Source organism: Delphinapterus leucas, chromosome 18 (assembly GCF_059928025.1).
Source record: "Delphinapterus leucas isolate spDelLeu-1000000601 "Yukka" chromosome 18, BTC_Dleu_Yukka2, whole genome shotgun sequence".
NCBI classification, from domain to species: domain Eukaryota; kingdom Metazoa; phylum Chordata; class Mammalia; order Artiodactyla; family Monodontidae; genus Delphinapterus; species Delphinapterus leucas.
Genome location: NC_143146.1, coordinates 28,511,666 through 28,529,862, shown reverse-complemented (window position 1 = coordinate 28,529,862; position 18,197 = coordinate 28,511,666). Strand labels below are relative to the sequence as shown.

At 38.9% G+C, this 18,197-nt stretch overlaps 1 protein-coding gene across 28 annotated transcripts in view; it reads left to right on the top strand.

Annotated features, from left to right (window-relative positions):
* Positions 1-18,197, top strand: part of SCEL (sciellin) — a 140,268-nt gene that overhangs the window by 14,559 nt on the left and 107,512 nt on the right. For 26 of the 28 annotated variants that reach the window (XR_016388614.1, XM_089899240.1, XM_089899258.1 and 23 more), the window contains exons 2-5: positions 567-628; positions 1,301-1,418; positions 9,976-10,035; positions 13,536-13,604. Coding sequence is in view for 27 of the 28 variants with exons in the window: in XM_089899240.1 (XP_089755366.1) it covers positions 586-628; positions 1,301-1,418; positions 9,976-10,035; positions 13,536-13,604 (290 nt within the window). In the remaining variant the exon portion in view is untranslated. The remainder of the gene's footprint in view (positions 1-566; positions 629-1,300; positions 1,419-9,975; positions 10,036-13,535; positions 13,605-18,197) is intronic. The other 2 variants (XM_089899245.1, XM_089899242.1) reach the window with 2 other exon arrangements.

The following is an 18,197-nucleotide window of genomic DNA, read 5'->3' as shown; positions in this document are numbered from 1 at the left end:
TGAGAATCTTAGGGTTTTCGCACACAGGGATTACCTAAAACCACCCGTGCTTCCCAAGATCTGTGATTTCCATGCTCTGGCTGCTTCCCTTCTAAACACATATCAGTTGCCTGGGTTCACTTTGGCTTCCCCAAAGAAGGAGCTGATGAGCCCTTCTGCATATTGTGCTGTAAACTCCATGTCTCCGTCTCCCTGTTGACTTGACCCGATACTTGTCTTACTTATCTTTTTGTGTCTCCAGCTCCTGGCTCAGTGTCAAGCACTCAATGCATATTTTTTCATTGAATAAATGAGTTAATTGATGGCCTGATTCAGCCGATTGCTTTTCCTATAACACAGGGGACACTAAATACTCCTGGCTTCAGTTTCCTCATCTGTAAAATAAATGCATTGGAATAGATGAACTCTCAGGTTTTTAGGGGTCACTTCATATCATGTATTCATTATACCAGATTATGTGACCACCAATGTCATTGAAAAATGTGTCTTGTTAGCAATGAATGAGTCCCTTGTTGATTCTTTGTCGAGTCATTACTGTGTTTTCCCCATCCCTATTTTTCTTTTAGATCCTTACTGGAAGGCAGCATGTCCAATTTTACCTTGAGAAAAACATCTCCCACAGGAAATGGTAATGTAGATGATGTTTCCCTTACTCAGAGAACTTAAAAATAGGAGAAAAACAACGCACAGGTCTTTTTTTTTCCATGTAGCTATGAAATTCTTAGAAGCAACAATCTAATTTAATTAACATGGCCAAAGTTAGGCTTAAGAAAAAAGTAAGAGTGCTATAGATTTTACTCATCTAATTGCAATTCAAAAATTTCTTTTAAAAATCAAGTGTGTGTGACCTTCTGTGCTTTTGGCTCCCGTGAGATCAAAGAATTAAGTTATTTATAATCAGAAGCATCAGGACTTACTATTGTTCACTAGGTACTTCTAAAACAGTCTTGTGTGTCCTTCTGAGGCACATTTCTTTTTGAGCAAAATGGCCAACCCACTAAACCCGGTATTGGCTTTTCCCAGGCCTGTGGTTCTACACTCCCAGGTGTGGGGCAGGGCTTCATGGTGTGCACGAGCAATTTCAGTTGGCACCTGAGCAGTTTTATAAGTTATCTTTGATGATGGGGTGTGGGATTTGTTCTTTCTTGCTGGTGCATCTTACTTTGAAACAGTACTGGATTTGCCAGCCTAGAAGAGTGATGCTGGCCAATCAGATGCTCCTCTCAAGATTTCCAAGTCATAAACACACACTCAACTCCATGCAACTACATCTCTTGTTGTTTCATTTTTCTGTTGATAGATATGAAGAGTACCACTCAGGGGACTACACTGAAGCAACAGGGATTTCACAATGTGAACAAAAGAAGGACTTTCTTACAGGATAACAGCTGGATAAAGGAACGTCCTGAAGAAGAAAAGTAAGAGCGTGGGTGGGTGGGTGAGTAGAAAGAGCCATTCTCCATTTGGGAAACTAATGGCGATGTGGAAATTGGATACTTTCCTTCTAAAACACCTTGTTGCTTGGCCTCATGTTTGGTAAGATTTAGTAAGCATAAATTCGTTACATCAGATTTTTAAGAATATCTCTACCATTGTTAATATTCACATACCTAAAAGAATATGAGTAATTAGTGAGAAAAAAGTAGGATTTCGCTGTTATAAATATCATAGACATTGGTGCCTACTTGATAATCAAAAAAAAAAAAAAGACATTCCAATTTCCAAAAAGGTAATATTTAATCCATGGTAACGAGATTCCTGGTGCCTGATGTCAGTTGAAACAAACACAAGTATGATTCCAAGTTTACAAATTTAATAATAATTTATCTAAAATTTCCTTATGTGCAAGTAAAACTGATCAATTCTCAACTCATTTAGTCCCCACTGGTCGTATACCTCTAGGTATGGAAAGGTGGTAAATGCAGTATCACTTTGTAAGAGAAAACACTTAACCATCACGAAAGTATTGTCTGCTTTAAGCATTGTTTCTATTAGCTGTATGTTTAAAGATCTGAAGACTATTAACCTAAGCATATCACCTCATTGCCAACATAGATTTATAATAGGCATTTGTCCAGCCCATATATATTTATTATAAATTGTGTATATATATGTATATACACACATACACATATGTCTTTGATTCCCTTTTATGTGTCTGGCTAGATACTAGGTACTTTACGTATAAAGCATCACTAAATCTCATAGCAATCACATGAGGTAGGTATTACATCCTCATTTTTACAGAGGAGGAATCTGAGGCTCAGAGAAGTTAGGTAACTTGTACAAGAGCACACAGCTATTAAGAGGTGGAGCTGAAAGTAACATGACCCATTATCTTCCCATTACACCAATGGTTCTCAGTCAGGGACAATTTTGCTCCCAGGGGATGTTTGGCAAGGTCAGGAGACGTTTTTAAATGTCAAAATTGGGTGGTACTCCTGACATCTAGTCAGTAGAAACCAGAAATGCCACTAAACAACCTACCAGGCAGAGGACACACCTCACAACGAAAAATTATCAAACCCATAATGTCAACAGCACTGAAGTAGGAAATCCCTGCATTACAGGATAATTTCTCTAAGCTTTCTACTAAACTGTCCATACATGGTTGTTTGAGGAGTGTACTTGTAACTGTTAAACAAAAATGTCTATTAAATTCTGTTATTAAATTTTATTATTTTAAGGAGCTATAGGGTTATTTGGAGACTCACACTAAGTTTTGGAGTTAGCATTCTTAGAAAACAATCATTTCCTTCTATAAAGCAACATTTACTGCTTCTGTTGGAAGCTAATATGACATTTCTATTTTTCCATGGTGGTAGAATGATATCAAAGGTAGATCACAAATTTTGGGTTGCACAAATTTGCACAGATGTGGGGCGATAGACAATTTAGATGGCTAAGACAATTTATAGTCAGTAGAAGACAATTTAGATGGCTAAGACAATTTATAGTCAGTAGAAGTGATGGTTTTATGCCAGACATGCTTACTTAAAAAGGCCCAGGGAAGCCAGCTTGGCTGGCATGACAGCTGCTGAGTGAAGGGGAAATTGGCTCTGATGCTTTCCCCACGCCTGCTGGCCCAGTAGTGGGCTACGTGCTATGTATTTTTCTTCAGGCAAAAATGCGTCTGGTGTCTGCTACTCTCCCACAAGTTTAGGGAGGGGATCCCAGGGAGATGGAGAAGTTCTCTTGGCATCTTCGAGGGTATATATTCGCTGGAATTGTTTCAGTTTCACTGCTCATCTTTCTTTAATTATCTACTGCAGTTCTTTTATAGCTTTACTGTAAGTGGTTCCAGAGTGTTGAGTAATCAGAACCAGGAGAAATGTGATATTTCAGGTTTGGTTGGGTTGACATGGAAAGGTTCTGATACTTATTCTCTGCTTTGGCTCAAGGCCAAAGTCTCTACTACATGTTTTGACATTTCCTAAAATTGCCTGCACTTTCAGGTCCACTATACAAAGTAAGGAAGACATAGCTTCAGGATCTTATGTATGAAGTTCTATTGAAGGGTTGACCAGTAGGAAAAGGGAAAGTTTGGAATAAAAGTATCACTCTTGTCACTTGCTAACTTTTTAGCCTTAGGAAAGCCACAGAATCCCTGATCAATTTTCTCATCTGTGAACTGGATATAAGTGTATCCCCTGCCTAATTTATAGGGTTATTTTAAGGACCAAACAGAGCAAAGTATATAATCTCATGGTTCAAAAATAGGCTAAATCTGTGAAAAATCAACCTTCTTAACCACAAATATTGGTACTTATTTTCCTACATTTTGTCAAGGGAAACTGTCAAGACCAACAAGTGGAAAAATTTCAGATATAATGGGCTTAATTAAATTTAATAACTTTATTGGAGTATAATTGCTTTACAATGGTGTGTTAGTTTCTGCTGTATCACAAAGTGAATCAGCTATAAGTATACATATATCCCCATATCCCCTCCCTCTTGCATCTCCCTCCCACCCTCCCTATCCTGCCGCTCTAGGTGGTCACAAAGCACCGCACTAATCTCCCTGTGCTATGCGGCTGCTTCCCACTAGCTATCTATTTTGCATTTGGTAGTGTATATATGTCCATGCCACTCTCTCACTTCGTCCCAGCTTACCATTCCCATCCCCATGTCCTCAAGTCCGTTCTCTAGTATGTCTACGTCTTTATTCCTATCCTGTCCATAGGTTCTTCAAGACCATTTTTTTTTTTAGATTCCATATGTATGTATTAGCAAGCTGTATTTGTTTTTCTCTTTCTGATTTACTTCACTCTGTATGACTGACTCTAGGTCCATCCACCTCACTACGAATAACTCAATTTTGTTTCTTTTTATGGCTGAGTAATATTCCATTGTATATATGTGCCACATCTTCTTTATGCATTCACCTGTCGATGGACACTTAGGTTGCTTCCATGTCCTTGCTATTGTAAATAGAGCTGCAATGAACATTGTGGTACATGACTCTTTTTGAATTATGGTTTTCTCAGGGTATATGCCCGGTAGTGGGATTGCTGGGTCGTATGGTAGTTCTATTTTTAGTTTTTTAAGGAACCTCCATACTGTTCTCCATAGTGGCTGTAACAATTTACATTCCCACCTACAGTGCATGAGGGTTCTCTTTTCTCCACACTCTCTCCAGCATTTATTGTTTGTAGATTTTGTGATGATGCCCATTCTGACCGGTTTGAGGTGATAACACATTGTAGTTTTGATTTGCATTTCTCTAATGATTAGTGATGTTGAGCATCCTTTCATGTGTTTGTTGGCAATCTGTATACCTTCTCTGGAGAAATGTCTATTTAGGTCTTCTGTCCATTTTTGGATTAGGTTGTTTGCTTTTTTGATATTGAGCTGCATGGGCTGCTTGTAAATTTTGGAGATTAATCCTTTGTCAGTTGCTTTGTTTGAAAATATTTTCTCCCATTCTGAGGGCTGTCTTTTCATCTTGTTTATGGCTTCCTTTGCTGTGTGAAAGTTTCTAAGTTTCATTAGGTCCCATTTCTTTATTTTTGTTTTTATTTCCCTCTCTCTAGGAGGTGGGTCAAAAAGGATCTTGCTGTGATTTATGTCATAGAGTGTTCTGCCTCTTTACTTCTAAGAATTTTATAGTGTCTGGCCTTACATTTAGGTCTTTAATCCATTTTGAGTTTATTTTTGTGTATGGTGTTAGGGAGTGTTCTAATTTCATTCTTTTACATGTAGCTGTCCAGTTTTCCCAGCACCACTTATTGAAGAGGCTGTCTTTTCTCCATTGTATACTCTTGCCTCCTTTATCTACAATAAGGTGACCATATGTGCATGGGTTTATCTCTGGGCTTTCTATCCTGTTCCATTGATCTATATTTCTGTTTTTGTGCCAGTACCATACTGTCTTGACTACTGTAGCTTTGTAATATAGTCTGAGGTCAGGGAGCTTGATTCCTCCAGCTCCATTTTTCTTTCTCAAGATTGCTTTGACTATTCGTGGTCTTTTGTGTTTCCATATAAATTGTGAAATTTTTTGTTCTAGTTCTGTGAAAAATGCCATTGGTAGTTTGATAGGGATTGCATTGAATATGTAGACTGCTTTGGGTAGTATAGTCATTTTCACAATGTTCATTCTTCCAGTCCAGGAACATGATATATCTCTCCATCTGTTTGTATCATCTTTAATTTCTTTCATCAGTGTCTTATACTTTTCTGCATACAGGTCTTTAGTCTCCATAGGTAGGTTTATTCCTAGGTATTTTATTCTTTTTGTTGCAAGGGTAAATGGGTTTGTTTCCTTAATTTCTCTTTCAGAATTTTCATCATTAGTGTATAGGAATGAAAGAGATTTCTGTGCATTAATTTTGTATCCTGCTACTTTACCAAATTCATTGATTAGCTCTAGTAGTTTTCTTGTAGCATCTTTAGGTTTCTCTATGTATAGCATGTAATCTGCAAACAGTGACAGTTTTACTGCTTTTCCAATTTGGATTCCTTTTATTTCTTTTTCTTCTCTGATTACTGTGTCTAAAACTTCCAAAACTATGTTGAATAATAGTGGTGAGATTGGGCAACCTTGTCTTGTTCCTGATCTTAGTGGAAATGGTTTCAGTTTTTCACCACTGAGAATGATGTTGGCTGTGGGTTTGTCATATATGGCCTTTATTATGTTTAGGTTAGTTCCCTCTATGCCTACTTTCTGGAGGCTTTTTATCATAAATGGGTGTTGACTTTTGTCAAAAGCTTTTTCTGCATCTATTGAGATTATCATATGGTTTTTATCCTTTAATTTGTTAATATGGTTTATCACATTGATTGATTTGCATATATTGAAGAATCCTTGCATTCCTGGGATAAACCCCACTTGATCATGGTGAATGATCCTTTTAATGTGCTGTTGTATTCTGTTTGCTAGTATTTTGTTGAGGATTTTTGCATCTATGTTCATCAGTGATATTGGCCTGTAGTTTTCCTTTTCTTGAGACATCTTTGTCTGGTCTTGGTATCAGGGTGATGGTGGCCTCATAGAATGAGTTTGGGAGTGTTCCTCCCTCTGCTATATTTTGGAAGAGTTTGAGAAGGATAGGTGTTAGCTCTTCTCGAAATGTTTGATAGAATTCGCCTGTGAAGCCATCTGGTCCTGGGCTTTTTTTTTGGAAGATTTTTAATCACAGTTTCAATATCAGTGCTTGTGATTGGTCTGTTTATATATTCTATTTCTAACTGGTTCAGTCTTGGAAGGTTGTCCTTTTCTAGGAATTTGTCCATCTTTTCCAGGTTGTCCATTTTATTGGGATATATTTGCTTATAGTAATCTCCCTTGGCCCTTTGTATTTCTTCAGTGTCAGTTGTTCTCATTTCTAATTCTGTTTTTTGAATCTTCTCCCTTTTTTTCTTGATGAGCCTGGTTAACGGCTTATCAATTTTGTTTATCTTCTCAAAGAACCAGCTTTTAGTTTTATTGATCTTTGCTATTGTTTTCTTCATTTCTTTTTCATTTATTTCTAATCTGCTCTCTATGATTTCTTTCCTTCTGCTAACTTTGGGTTTGTTTTGTTCTTCTTTCTCTAATTGTTTTAGGTGTAAAGTTAGGTTGTTTATTTGAGATGTTTCTTGAGGTAGGATTGTATTGCTATAAACATCCCTCTTACAACTCCTTTTGCTGCATCCCATAGATTTTGGTTCGTTGTGTTTTCGTTGTCATTTGTTTCAAGGTATTTTTTTATTTCCTATTTGATTTCTTCAGTGATCTCTTGGTTAATTAGTAGTGTAGTGTTTAGCCTCCATGTGTTTGTATATTTTACAGTTTTTTTTCCTGTAAGTGATCTCTAGTCTTATAGCATTGTGCTCAGAACTGATTCTTGATAGGATTTCAATTTTCTTAAACTTACCAAGGCTTGATTTGTGACCCAAGATATGATCTATCCTGGAGAATGATCCATGAGCACTTGAGAAGAAAGTGTATTCTGTTGTTTTTGAATGGGATGTCCTAAAAATATCAATTAAGTCCATCTTGTCTAATATGTCATTTAAAGCTTGTGTTTTCTTATTTATTTTCATTTTGGCTGATCTGTCCATTGGCAAAGTGAGGTGTTAAAGTCCCCTACTATGATTGTGTTGCTGTCAATTTCCCCTTTTATGGCTGTTAGTATTTGCCTTATGTATTGAGGTGTTCCTATGTTGGGTGCATAAATATTTACAATTGTTATATCTTCTTCTTGGATCGATCCCTTGATTGTTATGTAGTGTCCTTCTTTGTCTCTTGTAATAGATTTTATTTTAAAGTCTATTTTGCCTACTATGAAAATTGTTACTCCAGCTTTCTTTTGATTTCCATTTGCATGGAATATCTTTTTCCATGCCCTCACTTTCATTCTGTATGTGTCCCTAGGTCTGAAGTGGGCCTCTTGTAAACAGCATATATACAGGTCTTGTTTTTGTATCCATTCAGCCAGTGTATGTCTTTTGGTTGGAGCATTTTATCCATTTACATTTAAGGTAATTATCAATATGTATGTTCCTATTACCATTTTCATAATTGTTTTGGGTTTGTTATTGTAGGTCTTTTCCTTCTCTTGTGTTTCCTGCCTAGAGAAGTTCCTTTAGCATTTGTTGTAAAGCTGGTTTGGTGGTGCTGAGCTCTCTTAGCTTTTGCTTGTCTGTAAAGGTTTTAATTTCTCCATCAAATCTGAATGAGATCCTGCTGGGTAGAGGAAACTTGGTTGTAGGTTTTTCCCTTTCATCACTTTAAATATGTCCTGCCACACCCTTCTGGGTTGCAGAGTTTCTGCTGGAAGATCAGCTGTTAACCTTATGGGGATTCCCTTGTATGTTATTTGTTGCTTTACCCTTTCTGCCTTTAATATTTTTTCTTTGTGTTTAATTTTTGATAGTTTGATTAATATGTGTCTTGGTGGCTTTCTCCTAGGATTTATCCTATATGGGACTCTGCACTTCCTGGACTTGATTAACTATTTCCTTTCCCATATTAGGGAAGTTTTCAACTATAATCTCTTCAAATATTTTCTCAGACCCTTTCTTTTTCTCTTCTTCTGGGACCCCTATAATTCAAACATTGGTGCGTTTAATGTTGTCCCAGAGGTCTCTGAGACTGTCCTCAATTCCTTTCATTCTTTTTTCTTTATTCTGCTCTGCTGTAGTTATTTCCACTATTTTATCTTCCAGGTCACTTATCCGTTCTTCTGCCTCATTTATTCTGCTATTGATTCCTTCTAGAGAATTTTAACTTTCATTTATTGTGTTTTTTGTCATTTTTTGTTTGCTCTTTAGTTCTTCTAGGTCCTTGTTAAACATTTGTTGTATCTTGTCCATTCTATTTCCAAGATTTTGCATCATCTTTACTATCATTACTCTGAATTATTTTTCAGGTAGACTGCCTATTTCCTCTTCATTTGTTTGGTCTGATGGGTTTTTACCTTTCTCCCTCATCTGCTGCATATTTCTCTGTCTCCTCATTTTGCTTAACTTACTGTGTTTGGGGTCTCCATTTCACAGGCTGCAGGTTCCTAGTTCCTGTTGTTTTTGGTGTCTGCCCCCAGTGGGTAAGTTTGGTTCAATGTGTTGTGTAGGCTTCGTGGTGCAGGGGATGGGTGCCTGTATTCTGATGGGTGAGGCTGGATCTTTTCTTTCTGGTGGACAGGACCACATCTGGTGGTATGTTTTTTGGTGTCTGTGAACTTATTATGATTTAGGCAGCCTTTCTGCTAATAGGTGGGGTTGTGTTCCTGTCTTGCTCGTTATTTGGCATGAGATGTCCAGCACTGGAGCTTGGTGGTCACTGAATGGAGCTGAGTCTTAGCATTGAGATGGAGATCTCTGGGAGAACTCTCGCCAATTGATATTACGAGGGGCTGGGAGGTCTCTGGTGTACCAATGTCCTGACGTCAGCTCTCCCATTTCAGAGGCTCAGGCCAACACCTGACCAGAACATCCAGACCCTGCTAGTGTTGGTCTCCTGCAGAGGTGGGGGGCAGCTGTGGCTCACCATGGGAACAAGGACAGTGACAGCAGAAGGTCTGGGAAGCAGTCTTTGTCATGAGCCCTCCCAGAGTCCTCCAATAGCCCCACCAAAGATCCTCTAGCCTGGGCTTAATTAAATTTAAAACACGTTTGAAAAAACGTTTGCCTTCCTGCAGAAAAGGACTTTTCTAATATATGCAAAGTAGATGGCCGCATGTTCCCACACTGCTGAAGAAAACCCAAAACCAAAAAGCCAGATAACAAACACTCATGCCATTGTTGAATCACATGGAAATCTCATGGGGTAAATTGGAATAATGATTGTTTGTAGTGACAAACTTTTTTCTTTTCACCATGCTCTTTCAAGTGGTGGCTGGTTAAAATAAATGCATAGTTGTGTGTTTACACCCAAAGTAAAATGAATTAACCTTGCCAAACATTGTGAGCTCTTTCATATCTGCCTTATTTAATGCTTACTAAATACTGTGATAACTTCTCATGTGACTTGATTTTGTTCTTTCTCTGCAGATATGAAAATTATAGTAGGGTGGTACTCCATAGACGTAACTCCCATGATGCCTCAGACAGGTGGGTGTTTCAGATGAGTTATTCATTAGCAGAAACACAAAGACAGTCATTTTTGAGAGTAGACTTGTTCAAGACAGGCTGAATATTTGTAGCTAGCCTCAGGCTTTCCCTGACATTCTGGGCACATGAAGGAGAATCTGTGATATCATCAGGGGTGTTTACAGGGCAAACTGTGCTTTTCCAGCTTTATGCTTCCAGAATACGCTTGGAGGTGTAGAATAATCAATCCACTGCCTACCCTACCAAGGTGGCCCTCCTGACAGGAAAGGGAAGGGGCCGCTGCAGAAACATAGGATATTTCTGAGCCTTAGAGAAAGGAACCCTGAAAGCAGAACAACAGCTAAGTTCACTTGCTTTATGGGACAATACATTTCTTTTCAAAAACTCCTAGGCTTGTGGAAAACCACTAAATGATACTCAATGGCAAATAGACTGACAAATGCAAATTAGTAGGAAAATTCAAACAAAACTCATAAGCGCAATGATGTAAATAATCTAATATTGATGAAATAAATAGATAATATTCTTACTAAAGTACATTTATAGTCACACACATACAAACACCCACACCCATCAGAAGAACTTAACTATTTCTCAGACACAAGTTTTATCTGGTCCAGTAGCCAGTGTCTTCCACCAAGACATACTTACTGATTGTCTTTCATGGTGGGGACTTTAAAAAGTTAAGTAGACACTTTGAATATGTCTATTTTGGAATTTTTATCTGTGAATTTTTCTGAACCATTTAAAAATTGTTCATAATTTTGATGTGTTCTCAGGGTCCTGAGTTTACCCCCCTCTACACAAAGTATCTGATTGGTTTTTGGGTTTCCAGCCTTGGCTCATCGAATTGACTGTTCTGTGATCTGGCAGGCTCTCTCCATGCCCTCTCCTTGGTCGTCATGATTTTGGAGCTTACATCCTTGTTCTCTGTTGGCCCTCAACTCACCAAACAAAGGGAACCTAATCATCTGAATCCAGGCACCAGTGAAAAATGCCTCCTCCATTTGATTTGCCTTTCTCTGCAACTATTAAAGAACAAACATACTTGTTGTGAAGTGTGACCAGGCAGACTAAGCTTCGTGCTCTTAGTGTGTTTCAGAATAACGGGACCTTAATGCCGTCTATGCTTACTTTATATTTTAAACTCTGTTGGTTACCTGAACCCTTCCTGTTACTGGACAGCATTTTGGCTAAAGCACATCGAGCTTTTATCCTAAGTAACAAAAATCTGCAAGCCTGAGACATTTCCCCTTTGACCCCTTGACTTGCGTCTCAAACGACATCTTCCTAAAAGGTAGTGTAGGTTATTTATCTCCTCGCATTTACTCAAATGGATGCCCATGTGACACTTTTCTACCCTTTTGAAGAGGCTGTGTCCACTTCGATGTTCACCCAATACCACGTTGGAGCACCTACTGTGTGCTGACATTGTGCCAGGTGCTGGGAACACAAAGATTCATAAGACACCAGCCTTGACCTCAAGGAACTCACATTTCATGGGAAAAGATGAATACATAAGCACAAATACTCAAATTTACCATGGAAAGTGCTTGTGGAAGTGTGTGCCGGTGCTATGGGAAGGAGCAGAGGGAGTGGCTAACTTTGCCTGAATGAGTGGGAGACCTCACTGAGGACGTGGTCGTTAAGAGGCACTTCCAGCAGAAGCAATGATATGTCCAAGAGTTCCACACGAGCAGAGACTGAAAATAAAGGAAAATAAATAATAGTCTCATCACCCTAGAAAACAAGCTTCACAGTGTGCACAAACTAGGACATTTTACTGTCCTTCCTCTGCCCGATCATTAAAACATGTCACATGAGGCAGAAGGCAAAAATAGTACCTGTGGAGATGCCCTATGTGAGCCAGTCCCTATTCTAAAGTCTGGGGACAAAACAAAATCCCCGCTTTCATAGAACTTGCTTCCTAGTTGAAGGTGGAGGGGGGAGAGACTGAAAATAAACAAACACAATATAATATGTCATGTGGCGATAAGTGCCTGAAAGAATAAAGCTGCTAATGAGACATACAACAATAACATCTGCAAAAGGGGTTGTTTTCTGGAAGGGGGTCAGATGGCCCTGCAGCACCTACCTGCACTCATGTATTACACCTGCTGGTGAACCACACTATGATTTCACTCTGAGTTTCTTTTAAAATGCGGGGAATTGCATTAGGCTTTTTTAAAACCTTATTCTTGCTTTAACCGACACTATTCCCTCTACCTCTGTTTGTTCATGTCTATTTATCCTCCAAGATCCACCTTGACCTGCACCTCATCCCGAAAGCCTTCTGTGATCCCCGCCTCTACAAATAAGCTTTCTCAGCTTCAAACTTCCTTGCACTTGACCTGAACCTTTTCTATGACACTGACCACTTGTTGCACTTGGACGTATGTCTGATTTGTCCCTCTAGCTCTGTGTGTGTAGGGGTTACAGATAATTCATTCTCGACTTCCTCACTCACAGTCATCAGCACAGTATATCGTTTACCTCCAAATATTTGCTTAATAAAGATACACTACATCAAGTTAAAAATTACATGTTAAATAGTATACTGTTTTAGTACTTTTTCTGATTCAATATGTTTGGTCTGTCAGCTTCAAGTGATGCTTTGAAATGCAAACTGTAAATCATGGTATAATTCTCCAAAGAGCTTGCTTTCCCTGTATCACAAGGTTATATAAAGCATTAAACAGGCTTTTTTTTTTTTGCTGATTGATCAGTCTGATCAAGATAGCTCCACTGCTTTGGTGATCATCATTCCTACTATTGGGCTTTCTATCTTCTTTTCCCTTATTTTCTTGTCTTCTCCCCACTCCCTTTTTTTTTTCTATTTATGTGTCCGTCTTAACTCTGCCTCTGTCTCTCCTCTCCCTTCTTCTCCCGGTCTCCCCTCTCTTCTCCTATCCTTCCCATCCATCCTTTCTCTATTCCCCCACTGTCTTCTTTTCATTTCTTTCCAGTGTCTCCTGTTTCTCTCTTTTCCTCTTTTTCTTCTCTCTCCCTCCCTCTTTTCTGCCAGCAAGGTCTCTTCTCTCAACCCTGTCCACGGTACTGAACTTATAATGAAGCAACTTGTACATACCTGTTGTGTTGGCTTATGGCTCTGCTGAAACTCTGCAAACAAAATATAGCTGATTATAAGGGACTGAGTTCCTATTACGTAAAAATCAACAACATTGAAAACACTACATATTAGTTACTAACCATTTTGCATGTTGTGTTTCTTGTTTTACATATCCTTATCACCAATCTGAATGTGTTACATTGTAATTAGAATAATTGGGCCTAGAGAAGAATTCTTTTATTAGCATGGGGAATCGGGTTTGCTATATTTTATCCTACCCAAGTCAAAGCCTGGGAAGATTTCGGTACTCCAAATCTGTAGCATGTACATCTCCTACCCGAATAGGATAAAATTTTACCAAATCCATGATAAGTTTTATAACTATTTTTTGTAATTTATTTGATCTTTCTATAATTATTTTTTGCTACAGGAAAACAAATGAGAGGGATGAGCCAAAAGCCACAATCAGTTGGTACAGATCTGGTGACACTTTGGACAGGTAAGGTGTTTTGAACCACGCGAGCAGGATGCATAACATATGTTAAATCCAGTTTCTTATAAAGCATGAGACCTTTAAATGTTTACCAAAGTAAGTTTTGAACCATGATATTTTATCTCCAGGGACAGAAGGACTATAAAGATTGAATTATCTTCTTCTTCAAAACTCACAAAATCTTGACTTGATATGCCATTTTCCTAAAATCTTGCTAGCAGTAGATCAATAGGAAAAATTCCGAAGAAACCGGTTTGAATATAGGTGGGGTGAGCACTGCATGTGGTCTGTTCAACTTTAAATGGAGAATATAGTTTTTTTGTGTGTGAGTAGCCAGTTCTTGTTCTAACTTTGGTCTTTCCATCCCAGAGGCAGAGAAACAGCAGTTTCTGTATAATTACCTTATGGAGAGACTATACCTTTTAATAATACAGTAGTTTTGATCTGCTCTAGGATAAAGACATTAGCTCTTTACTTTAGAAAGTGAAACTACTCTTTCGGCAGTGGAGTCACCATATGGCTGTGGAATGAGTCATTGGCTGAGCCTGTTATTGGCTCAGTCTTAGACAGAGGGAAAAGAAGGGCTCATCCCTATATAGAAAATTGAGGAATATCTATTCAAGTTGAAGTGTAAATGCTACAAGTCACATTTTAATTTTATATTTGGTAGAGGTGCTTATTAGGCATAAGTAAAGAACAAAGTTAACATGTTATTTGGAATCTAGACATAGTGAATACCTGGGGCCATTTATAGTTGAAGCCACTCCCTGTAGCTAAAGATGTGCTACTTTTGGAGACAAACATGCCACCCGCTACAATTGAAGCACATATGCTGAAACCTATGGCATCTAATAGATTCTATATTCACACCATGCCTGTGCCAATTAATACAGCAAATGCATGCACTTCTGCACTCTTCATAGCTTTTTAAAAAAATAATTTAATTGATTTATTGAAATCCATCAAAATTAATAGTCTCTACTTTTTGAAAGATACTGTTAAGAGATCAAAATCAAACCAAAGACAAGGAGAAAATATTTGCAAATCATATATCTGATAAAAAAAAAACCCCACAAACTTGTATCCAGAGTTTATAAAGAACTCTGCAAATAAGAGAGAAGTACTTCCAAACGGCAGAGTAAGGACCTCCAAAAATCTACTCCTCCAGAAAAGTATTAACACTGGAAAAAACTGTCAAAATCAACTTTTTCCGAACTCTGGAAATTAACCAAAGGCTTGAAACAATTTACTAAGTGTCTATTCAAGAAAAAGAGTTGGCTGTCAGTAAGAACGGCACGAATTGCCACATTTTAAAGCTTCCTATTCACCTATTCCTCTCCCCAGCTCCATGGTAGCCTTGAAAACCAGCAGTCTGGGAACAACAGTAGCTTCTTCATAGCTTTTTAAGTCAATCTCCCGAATAGCAGACAATCAGCCCTGGTATCCCTAAGGAGGTGACTTCTCTCTTGTAATTCAAAAATCAGTTTGTGAGAGGAGTCATAGTACCTCTGCCCATTCACCTCAGCCTTGCAGGCTGTCCTATTACACTGCAAATTGAGGACGGAAACCCTACTTCTAGGAATGTAATTGCAAGTGAGATAATTATGTCTCGAGAAAGGTGAATATGTGGGAGACCTAATCCTTTGTAGGTTGTGTGTCTGAAAGCTTTTCTCAGGCCAGTCAAGGTAGAGCCTTGGAACTTAGCGATACACTAGACCAGGCCTCACAGGCAAGCTAACCGAGGTATTCTCAGCCTCAGCGACAAATCAGAATCACCTAGAGAGCTTTTTAACTCTGCTGATGGCTTGGTCCCACCAGCTCTCATCCCCCAAATTCTAATTTAATTAGTCTGAGGTAGGACTCGGACATTTTTTAAAGCTTAGGAAGTGATTCTGATGTGCAGCCAAAATGTAGAGCCACCAACCTAGCCCAAACCTTCATTTTGTAAACTAGAAAATGAGGCCAGAGACTCCCTGCTTTATTTACACAGAGGTTTAGCGGCACATGTTTGGAAGAAGTATCCTGGTCAGGTCCTTCCGCAGGTAGTGTCTGTCTCCCAAGAGTGAGCTACATCTCTGTAAATGTGGGAACAGATGTGAGGGAGAGAACACAGGAGTCTGTAAAGAAAGGCAAGTCCTCATAACAGGAGTCAGACTCCTATCATGCAGGCCACTCCAAGTGCAAGAGGTGAAATAATTTGGGGAGGTAGATGATCAAATGTATCAGGTGTGTGAATATGTGTGCCATTTCAATACTAACGCATATAATGAGTAGGAGAAAAGTACTGACTTTACATTTGAAGAGTTCCCTTTTAAAATATACATCTGTTGGTAAAAATATGAAGTGTTCTAAAGAAATATAAGTAAATAATTGTGTACATGCATACACTATGGCGCAAACCCTGAAGGTGGTTTCTTGACTAATTTGGAAAACCTAGGTTAAGGAGCCCTCTAGTGTTCGGTTATGGAAGTGTTACTTTTCCTTTGGTTGGTTGGATCCTGCTGCTAGTTATATTGTTTAGGTATTTCCTGTCTCTAAGACTGACTCCTATTAATCTCATATCACAACTTGGCAGAAAATTAGTTTCTAAGAGAAGTACAAAGTTAATCTCCCTAAGTAATAAGAAAGTGATGAATGCATTGGAATGATGGTTTAGAGTTCTCTCCAATACTGTTTATACACTGATTCCCCTAGTGGAGTGAAAGAGATAGTGGAGGTGAAAAATAACAACTGAAGAAAGACATGTTGATCATGAGTGTTGGAACAATTACACTACAGAACCAGGTGTACGACATTGGGGCCTACTGGGAAGACTTTGGAGATAGACTACTTCCCGGCTGTGTGGCCAAGAGAAAGCCACCCACCTTCTCTGAGACGCCATTTCTTCATCTATAAAGCAAAAATAATTACACCTACCTTGTAGGGATGTTCTGAAGAGTAGAGGAAATTGTATAAGATGAGTGGCAAAGAGTAGTAGGTAGCTATTTTTATTATTACATGCAGTATTGCCCACATAGATCAACACAGTAGAATTTTGATTAACTTCATTTAATTGTAACCTCAGAACTCTCCTTTATTTAAACCTTGAAGGTGTTTGAAATTAACGCTCTGTTTTCTTTAGACAGATTGTCATTTTCCCTGTCCCAGAGTAGCAATTTCCCAAGATTATTTTTATCTTATATGAGGATCTCACAGACAGCTATAAACGCTGAGTAGTTTCCACAGAACATTTAAGATTTAGGATTACCTGACATCTTATGGTATTCACAGTGGTTTACTGCAGAGCCCTTTAACTATAAACACATCAGAGGCTCAGTAGCAATTAGTACAGGGAATTTACTTATAGTCTTTGGCCTAATGATCACCTGAGAGATCATCATGAGTTTTTTGTTTTTTTTTTTGCGGTACACGGGCCTCTCACTGTCGTGGCCTCTCCCGTTGTGGAGCACAGGCTCCGGACGCGCAGGCCCAGCAGCCACGGCTCACGGGCCCAGCCACTCCGCTGCATGTGGGATCTTCCCGGACCGGGGAACGAACCCGTGTCCCCTGCATCGGCAGGTGGACTCTCAACCACTGCGCCACCAGGGAAGCCCTCATCATGAGTTTTTAATACTTGGATTCATTCTGTACAAGATAATACCTGTATTGTGAACAGTCTATTGAGAATATGGAGCTCTGGAGAATTCCAACCTTTCTTCCTTTTTACATTCAAGAGTTATCAGTTTGTGGCATTACATACCATAAACAGAAACTATTTGGGGTTGACTCGTGGAATTTTAACAATTAGGGTTATTTACCCAATGTTTTAGTTACACATGTCAAAGTGACACCTAGGAATTGAAATCATTTTAAAGCTATGACAATTAAGCCATATTTTTCTATCATGAATTTTTTTTTTTTTTTAGAACAAGGCAAGGTTAGTGTCCTTCTTCCCAGGAACAGTTTATAAAGCCCTGTACTAAAGTGGATGATAAAAGTGAAAGTTTAGAGAAAGTTATAGTAGACCCATAGTATGGGATCAACAGAAGAATCTTGCTGATCTTTTGTTTTCTGGAGCCTGATTTTGCCACATCCTAGCTTTGTGCAAGCCTGCAGAGTGCTCCACAAGACAGCCCCACATCTCAGGAAGAGCTTTCCTATCTGGTGTGTTCTTCCTGGCGGGAAGGGACAGAACAGGGGTTGCAGTTGTGAGATCCCACCACTGGCATGCAGACTACAGGATTCCTAGTTTGTCTTATGACCCAAAGGACAGACAAACACACCTTTTCCAGAACTACCCTCCTTGTGGAGACCTGAGTTTAGAGGGTTTAAAACCTCTGATGGTCCACAGGGCCTATTAACAAAATGTGTTAGTCAGTGTAAACAAGTTTGCCAGGGTAGAGCAACTCTTGTAACAAGTTCCTTCTCCTGCCTCCAAATCTTGGTCGGTTAGCCCGATAGAAGATTACTGCTCACTCCCCTTAGAGTCCAAAGGGATTGGCTGGAAAATTAGGGGACGACCCTGTTCCATGGAATGACTCAGGGACCTAGGTTCTTTCCTAGGTTTTAATGCTGCCATCTTCAACCCATGGGCATCAAAGCCATAGCAGAAGGGGAAGA